Source organism: Vipera ursinii, assembly GCF_947247035.1.
Source record: "Vipera ursinii genome assembly, chromosome: 3".
In the NCBI taxonomy this organism is placed as follows: domain Eukaryota; kingdom Metazoa; phylum Chordata; class Lepidosauria; order Squamata; family Viperidae; genus Vipera; species Vipera ursinii.
This window is the reverse complement of record NC_139516.1, coordinates 110,732,646-110,741,615: the sequence shown is the minus strand read 5'-3', so window position 1 is coordinate 110,741,615 and position 8,970 is coordinate 110,732,646. Positions and strand designations below refer to the sequence as shown.

The 8,970-nt window shown below is 39.0% G+C and overlaps 1 protein-coding gene across 1 annotated transcript in view; it reads right to left on the bottom strand.

The window, feature by feature from the left end:
- Window positions 1-396: 396 nt before the first annotated feature.
- The window catches only part of LOC310638024 (quinone oxidoreductase-like protein 2), a 29,293-nt gene continuing 20,719 nt past the window's right edge, over window positions 397-8,970 (bottom strand). Inside the window, exons 7-10 of the mRNA XM_083358711.1 lie at window positions 5,709-5,790; window positions 4,806-4,987; window positions 2,889-3,117; window positions 397-1,106 (exon numbers count right to left, since the gene is read on the bottom strand). Coding sequence (XP_083214837.1) covers window positions 1,038-1,106; window positions 2,889-3,117; window positions 4,806-4,987; window positions 5,709-5,790 — 562 coding nt within the window. The 3' untranslated portion in view covers window positions 397-1,037. The remainder of the gene's footprint in view (window positions 1,107-2,888; window positions 3,118-4,805; window positions 4,988-5,708; window positions 5,791-8,970) is intronic.

Here is an 8,970-nt window from a genome sequence, read left to right as displayed (position 1 = left end):
AGTGTTATTAAAAATTATTAGACATGGGGGAAGAAAGAAATGTATAAACCAAACACCCCTTCTTCCTGCACTTACTGTATACACAACTTGATGGCAAAGTATTAAAAAAGTCAAGCTGTCCACCACCCCCCTCCAATTCTTTAAGTACACTTAGACTACTTAAGCTCTTAGATACTGAACTCACAAGATTGCCACACATCATCCATATCTGCAGGAGTTTCACTGTCAACTTGCATTAAATCTTTAGGAATGTGCTTAGAATTTTGACGTTCCTCAAGATACAAGTTTTCCCAATATTCCTCTTCCCCTCCAGTCTGCTATCTCTCTTCAATTTCAAAAGAAATCCCCCAGATACTGTACAGAACAATAAAACCAGTTCCACTCCGTTATTCCTAAATTTTATTTTAGTATCATGCACACAATCTTCAAAGCACAAATACTACAATTAGCTCCTGTGTCACAGCTTGGAAGGTTCAAGAGAGAACATTGCCCCAGGCCAAAGTATACTGAGGTATCTACACAGTACCTAGAATCTTTGACAGCAGAAAAGCTGGAATAAGAACAGGCAAAGATTGACCAATACCAACTTTGGATTCTGATAGAAGCTACAGAAAAAAATGGGACATTTAGGCATCAACCCTTGGCCACACCCTCTTCGCTCCCAATGAACCGCCACCGCTGAACCACAGCTAGCTTTCATGGCCAGCGACTGTCCACTGCCAATGGCCCCTGGCCCTCCATCCTCAGCCCTTTGTCCCTGCCCACTCCCCAAGGCAGGGTTTGACCCAGGCGTTTTGCTGCACAGGACAAATAGCCACCAGCCAATTGAGTGGTGGGCAGCAAAGCAGGCATGGCCAAGGGGAAGCACCTAAATGTCCTAGACCTGCTACAGAAGTGATAGAAAATCAATGAGTGTGTTTGACTAGAAAGTTTCTTCTGTTATCCAAAAAGGCCTGAGTGATTTGAACTCAATAACAACAGCTTCTGTCTTCAGCAGGAAGTAGTACTGAAGATATATTTTCCCAAGAAAAAGAGGCTTAATTAATTGAGATGACAATCTTTCCTGTAGATTTACGTTGAGTCACATGTGCAAAGGCTTCATTTACCTGAATAGCAATTCAAAGAAAGGGTCAGTAAACGTGTTACAAAGTTGGAGGTGTAAATCTATTTAGTGTCACTCATATATTCACTGCGCAATAAACACACAAACAGACTCACAGGATGCTGAACTGTGAAAAATGATCCTGTGGGTACATTTTATGGCACCAATTATATTCCTTGAAAGTTGCAGGCATAGATTGTTTTGTTTTATCCCCAGTGGCATAAAACTAGGTAAAAGCAGAAACTTGATTTGGTGGATTGGAAAATTTTACAGAAAGCCATAATTATGCAAGGTCAGAAATAATTCCCAGTTCCCCCTGAAACTGAATATAAGAATCTAGATAAAATCTAATTAAGGATACTATGTACAGAAAATGATTTCCATAATTAAAGACAATGGCCAACATTAAAGCTTTTCCCAAGTTAATTGTGGGAGTTAATTTGCATGTATTTAATGAGATATGAAAAGCAATTGGACTCTTAATTAGAAACAATTAGTGATAAATAGATTGGATGAACTGAAAGGTTCCACCATTATTTTCAACTACATGCTAGCATGGCAAAGCTTTGGACATATTCCTCTTAAAGAGAAACCTCGTTTCAATATTATTTAAAGTTTGACCTGTTCTTCCCCAAAAATATGGTATAACATACATCCTAGGCACCAACTTCATCTTAATAGAAGTAGAGTTGAGAATTGAGAGATAAGAGGTTAACCCCCCCAAATTTCATGGATGAGCAAGAATTTATACTCATGCCTTCCCTTCCTGAATCTAAAATGGAAATGCAACACTGGAAATACTTGCATTTCATGTCTTTGCCAGTGGCTAAAATCAGCCCATCTGCTCTACATCTCCTATGGGAAAAACCTACTTATTCCATACCAAAGCTTTATCTTAAACAAGCAATGTGGTAATGGTTGCCTTTGCCACCCACTATACTGATAAAGGGACGCGGTGGCTCAGTGGGTTAGGACGCTGAGCTTGTCGATCAGAAGGTCGGCAGTTTGGTGGGTCGAATCCCGAGTGCCGCGTAGCAGAGTGAGCGCCTGTTACTCGTCCCAGCGTCTGCCCACCTAGCAGTTCGAAAGCACGTAAAAATGCAAGTAGAAAAATAGGGACCACTACGGTGGGAAGGTAACAGCGTTCCGTGCGCCTTTGGCGTCTAGTCATGCCGGCCACATGACCACGGAGACGTCCTCGGACAAGCGCTGGCTCTTCGGCTTTGAAACGGAGATGAGCACCGGCCCCTAGAGTCGGAAACGACTAGCACGCATGTGCGGGGGAACCTTTACCTTTTTTTTATACTGATAAAATCAGTAACCTGCACCATTGAAATTTATGGATGAGTTTTTTTATTCAGAAAGCCAATTTATTATACTCCAGTCCTATACAGAAAGCAGCCGTGATAAATCTGAGCTACACTTTTCTCAAAAAATAAAGGATCAACAATATTATCCTGGAAAATAGCAGTAGGACATACAGACATATATATTCACCAAACTTCATTAGAGACTTGGCTCTTTGAGCTCTCTGGCCCAGGCTGAGAATTTTAACTGGGGTTCTATTTTCAGGGATAATTTAATATTTTTAATTGTCTTTTAACTTTTGTATTTTGTATTGGTGTGATTTCAAAAGGCCCTGTAAACCGCCCTGAGTCCTTCGGGAAAGGGCGGTATATAAATCTAATAAAATAAAATGAATAAAATAAATATTTCTTTCCATTGGACAATCCAAGAAGTTCTGCAAAAGTTTCAAAACTGTTAAAGTCAAGCTTCATCTCCTTACCTCCTCTAGTTTGAACACTTTTCCTATGTGAGGCTGGATTTGACCCTCTTGATAATAAGAAAGAGCTGAAGAAATGGTTGAGGAGAAGACTGGGAACTCTTCATCCCGGTACCGGCCCCAAAATATTCCCAGAGCGGAGATGTTTTTCAGAAGCAGTATGTTGGCTGGAATGGAAGGTATCGTTCCTCCAGCAAAACCAACCACCACAATTCTGCCTTCAAAAGCCAGACTGCAAAGATGAAGCAGAGAGAGACTCAGAGATTAGTGCTTGGATCTCAAATAGTTAATATAGCAGCTCCATAACATTTTAAGTGGGTCAAAATGTATTCCTGAATGGGTGGAAATCAGGTCAATTAAAGCAAAAGAGCTATTTCTAAAGAGAAAGAGCAGATGTACAGTTGCTAGGAGCTGTGCTAAATGGTTTCAGAAACAAAGGGTTTACAGCAGTTTACAAGTAGTCCCCAACTTATGACCACAATTGGGATCAGAAATTAAGTTGCTAAGTGATGCAGTTGTTAAGCAAGTCATCGCATGACTGGATTCGATTTTGTGATGCTTTTTTTAATCATGGTCTCTGGCCAAATCATGTGATCATTAGGTGAATCACATGGTTGTTAAGTGGATCTTGCTTCTCTCATTAACTTTGCTTATTAGAAGTCGGCTGGGAAGGTTAAAATTACGATCACATGAAAGCAAGTCGCTGAAATTATCATAAATATGAGCTGGTTGCCAAACATCTTAATTGCAATCACATTACCATTGGGGTGGTATGATGGTCATAACTTTGAAGATGGGTCGTGAGTCACTTTTTTCAACACCATTGTAACTTTGAACTGCTGTTAAATGAATGATTGTAAATTGAGGACCAACTGTAATACAGGAATGGAGAACTACTGGCTTTATAGATGTTGCTAAACTACAACTCCCAAATCCCCAGCTATTGGCCATGCTGACAGGGACTGCAAGGAATTGGAATTCAGCAATAGGTCTGAATAAGGTCTACCATAATTAATATTTTGGATACAATAAGGGAAAAGATTTCTAAGAATAGAACATTGTGGCCAAGAAATTGGAGATATTCTAAGTTTATCAGACATTTTCAGATATCCTGCATGATCAAGAAAATTGAATTGAATTGAATTGAATTTATTAAATTTATATGCCGCCCTTCTCCCTAAGGACTCAGGGTGGCTCACAACAATAAAAAGTTAAAAAACACAAAATACAAAATTTTAAAAAGAATTAAACCATAAATGTAATAAATACAATGTGTCCCTCCTCATAAAAATCAGATATGTTTACAGAAGATAAAAGTGATTAAATATGCAGGGAACTTTTCTATTACTAAGAGAAGTTATAATCAATTCTTCCCCTCTAATTTCTTCTGAGGTACTTTAAAAAGATATTTTTCTACCACTTCTCACATGCACTGGAAACCACTCACTGAAGACTCAGATTTTGGGAATTCAAGTTTATTTCCAAGCAGATCATGATTATTCACTAGCAGGGAATGGCCCTAATTTGAACTACTATCAAGTGGCAAACAGTTAATCCAATGAAGTCAGAATAGCCTTATATCAAATAATTATGAGCTATATTTATATCAAACAGCCTTGATGCAGTTCTAAAAGAGCTGTAAAATCCACACCAAATTCAGAAAAAAGCACAAAACCCTCTACACCTTCACTCTGCTCACTATAGCCCTTGCCTTAAGAAACCAAAAAGTTGCAGGATCCAATCTGGGTCAGTCACTGGGACCAGAGGTTTTGTCTTCTGAGCTTTTGGACTCGTGGTAGAGCCCATCCTCAGGATCAGATCCTGCAATGCTATCCTGGGACACATATTCGCCTTCTTTTGTGAAACCAAAAAGTTGTCATATTTCGCTGTCCAGAAGAAATAGATCATGGTTTAGCCCACCTATGCAATGCCTGCTTGAAGATGTCTCCACCGACGGTGTCGATAACCACATCAACTCCCTTGTTTGCTGTCAGCTTCTTCACCTCTTCTTTCAGACTAGTCTCGTTGTAATTCACACTCTCAGCAGCTCCTTTCTGGATAGCCAGTCGGCATTTACTGTCACTTCCTGCTGCTGCTATCACCTGCAATCCCAAAAGACAACTGTACATTCTTCCAACTGAAATGGTTGCATTATAGAAGCCCTCTCCATTCGTGGTTGAAGCCAACAGAGCTTTCCCCAGCTTTGAACTGTCCAACGTATCCATTATAATTTCTAAACACCATTGGTCATAGAACTGTGAGAGTTGATGTTCAACACACGTAGCACCCAGTAGGTTAGAGGGAACTGCTCTACATTTGGATGGAATCTAAGATGATGGGTCTGGTTGAATTTTCTGGTTTCTTACCTTTTTTTCTTCATAAGTAAAATTAATGCTATATTCTCCAAAGGAGGCTTATTGGGAAGAGAGCTGCCCATTATTTTTCCTTCACTCTGCAGTTTTAGAGCAACCTTTAGGACAAAGCCATGACTCCCAAGTTGCTTATGAGAGGAATAATTGAAAACTTTTTTTCTTTTCATCTAGCAAGGCTCTCTGTTGTGAAAGGCCCCTCTTGAAACTGGTAAGGAAACCTTGTAGGAATGGCAATTCTGAACACTGCAGTCTGATAAAGAAAGGTAATTTTATGAGTAGAATCTTGTAGGTTATCTATTATCCTGTAGGTAATAGTTGTTACCTGATTTTACAGCAGAAATAATTATTTGACAACCAGAAGTGGTAAAGGAGTTTTCAAGATTTTTCAGCCTTCTTGTCTGATTTGGAAGATTGCTTAGATATATATTAATACTGGTGAAAGAGGGCATACCTTTGCTTTAAGAACATTAGCTGCAACATCCACAGCTGCAAGCCCTGTAGCACCAGCGGCTGCAGTCACTAAAACAGTTTCTCTACAAAAAAACAGAAGCATGGTTTGAGACTGGAGAGATGTATTAAATGCTGATGATCTAAAACAGAGATCTCCAAACCTGGCAACTTTGAGACCTGACTTCAACTCCCAAAAATTCCCAGGCCATCATGGCTGGCTGAGGAATTCTGGGAGTTCAAGTCCACAAGGCTTAAAGTTGCCAAGTTTGGAGATCCCTGATCTAAAACATTAAAAATCTGTCGGACACACTTCCTCACTTCACTCCACCCCAGTGTCCATCTGCATTATTAGGCTCACTATGAAGAAAACTAGGCCCATCAAATCAGGCTGAGATCACATACGCAGAACTGCTTTGCTATGCTCCCTTCCAGTCCTTCCATAGCTGAAAAGCAGTCATGCTGCCGTAAACATGGACTCTGCCACAGCACAACCTTAGCACACACCTGGAATAGATCTATGCTGTTCTGTTCTTCATATAGTTTGAACTAGCATACATTTTAAGGGACATAGTTGATAGCTCCTTAGTTAGAATTCCAGCCCTATCCAATATCCTTCATTGTGTGAAAAGCCTTTGCTAACTGATAAGCATATTGCTCCTGGTTATTTGGTGCACTGTTTGCTTTTGTCTTTCCGGTTGTAGCATTTTTATTCTTTGGTAGACAACCCTTGACCCTTTGGATCATTGTTTCAGAGATATTTCCTTACTAAATTCTTCAATGCCTTCAACAATGTAGAGTTTCTAATATATTTGAAAAGTTCTTTAAAAATTCATGGAGATATTCAGAGAGGTATCTGTATCCATAGCACAGTCAAACGTCAGAACTGCAGGAAATGTTTTGTGACATTTTGTATTATGTCATAAAATGCTTTATGATAATTTTATGTCATAAAATGTATTGTAAAATTTGCCAAATTTCAGTTCCACAGGCATCATGGGTTACAGACTTTGGATTCATTCTATAAGTTAGCCCATTTGAGATACTTGGTTGACAAAATTCTTCCCCATGATGCACTATTTTGCTAGGTTAAAGTTTACAGATACAAGAGTTATAATAGTTTATCAATTAATATGGATTGACATTTGACCATTTAAGCTGTAAGTCGTGGTGGCACAGTGGTTAGAATGTAGTATTGCATGCTAATTTTTCTGACTTGACAGCAGTTTTGATTCTCATCAGCTCAAGGTTGACTCAGCCTTCCATCCTTCTGAGGTTGGTAAAATGAAGACCCAGATTGTTGGGGGCAATAGGCTGACTCTCTAAACTGCTCAGAGAAGGCAGTAAAGCATTATGAAGTGGTATATAAGTCTAAGTGCTATTGCTATTAGCCACTAGGTGGCCATAAAGAATTCTCTGTTGAGATCAACATACCTGTTAATTATCATAAGAAACCAAGGAGTCAGTGCTTCCCTGAGAATTACAACTATTGAAAACAGAACCAGGTTGGTCATTTGAATTACTTCCATTAAAATAGAGATAGTCATTTTCAAGCCTTTGCACCCTCTCTGCCAATCAATCAATTTTAAAAAATAGCTCTAGAAGGTTATTGTTGTTTTTTAGCCAAACCTTCACCAAGTCTAGGAACCAGATGCAAAGAGGCCATTGTGGATGAGCATATCTCCACCCCAGATCACAAAACCTCAAGACTCCTCCTCCATGTGCCCTGGGTTATCCAAATAGGAGATCTTGAGTCAGGATAACAGAGAAAATAAATTTCCAGATCAGAGCAACTAAAGCTGGGCTGCCTTTAGTCCAGACTTAGGAGAAAACATAGCTGCTTATGAGGGCATATCCTCTAGAAACCATTTGTGGCAGTTCATGTTGAGGCAAGAAGCTCTAGGGATTTGGCTTCAAATATCTGTAAGCTCTTTCAGGGGAAAAAAAAGAGCAATGAAAACTGGAGAGCAAGTCAGAAGGATCTCTAATTTATCTCAAGGACGTAAAGTTGGGCAAGACTGACCTAGTAGTAGTTACTGCCTGTCCTAATTCTGTATTTCCTTATTCCATTATTATCTTACTGGCTGAAGGGATAAACAGAGAATGTAGGATTATAAGGGTACAACATGTATCTTCTAACATCTTCAGACAGAGGTGATACAACTAAGGAAACAGCCAACTTTTTGGATAACTGCTCCTACAGATTCCTAATTTTTAGCAGTCCATTTTGTTAGGAAAAAACACACCTTACTTCAAATCCGATGCAAATCAAATATATCCAGCATATTAAAAATAAAGCAAAAACTCATCTACAACCAGGGCTTTTTTTCTCATAGAACGCTCAGAATGGCGTTCTGGCACCTTTTTTTACACACACACACATACAAAAAGCTGAAGGAAACTGTTCCGGAGAGCCAAATTCTCCTCAGCAGCACACCAAGGAGGCAGCCATATTGCCAAGGACCAGAATACATCGCAGCAATGGGCCTTCAGATGGCTGAAATTGAAGGAAACATGTTCCGTGTGGGCTAATTCAAAAGTGGGAGGGTAAGAAGGGCTGAGCATGAACAGGTTGCCTAGCAACCTGCTTGAACAGTCTCTGTAACTTTCAGCTCCCGGTGCAGGATGCCTTGCCTTTTTTTCTCTCCTTGAATGGTCGAGTAGTGATCATGATCATCCCAAAACGTCTGGTGTTTGAAATCTACTCCATGTTTTTTAAAAAAGAAAAAAGAGGGAAAGTTCCTTATATGAGAAAAAAAATAGTTCAATACTGTATCCACATCTGACATGGTATGTTTTGGATTCTAGTATTATGAGGAATTGAATTAAATTGTCCTTATTCGTGTGATCCATCCTTTTCATTTTCCAGTTCAAATACGTTGTATAACAGAGAGCAGTAACAATCATAAAGTTTTACCATGTCTGTAAAAGAGATTCTTAAATGAAAAGAATGCTATGTTTTGTTTTGACTTTTTTGTTGTCGTTCTTTCTATCTTGAGTTACTAACAATGGAATAAATGTTTTTATTAAGCATCAAGTATGAGAGTTATTATCAGTTTGGAATATATCTGTTCTCTTGCTCTACTTCAGTAACAAAGGATTTCAACCAATAAAGAACATTTCTCCACATTTTGATAGCATAAGTAAATTGTTTAACTAAAAAGGATAGAAAGGCAAAAAGACCCAGTAACAGTACAAGACAAACTGACATGAACTTCAGCTAAAAAGAATAAAAGAAGAAACAGTGTGCCCAAACTGATGAAGAA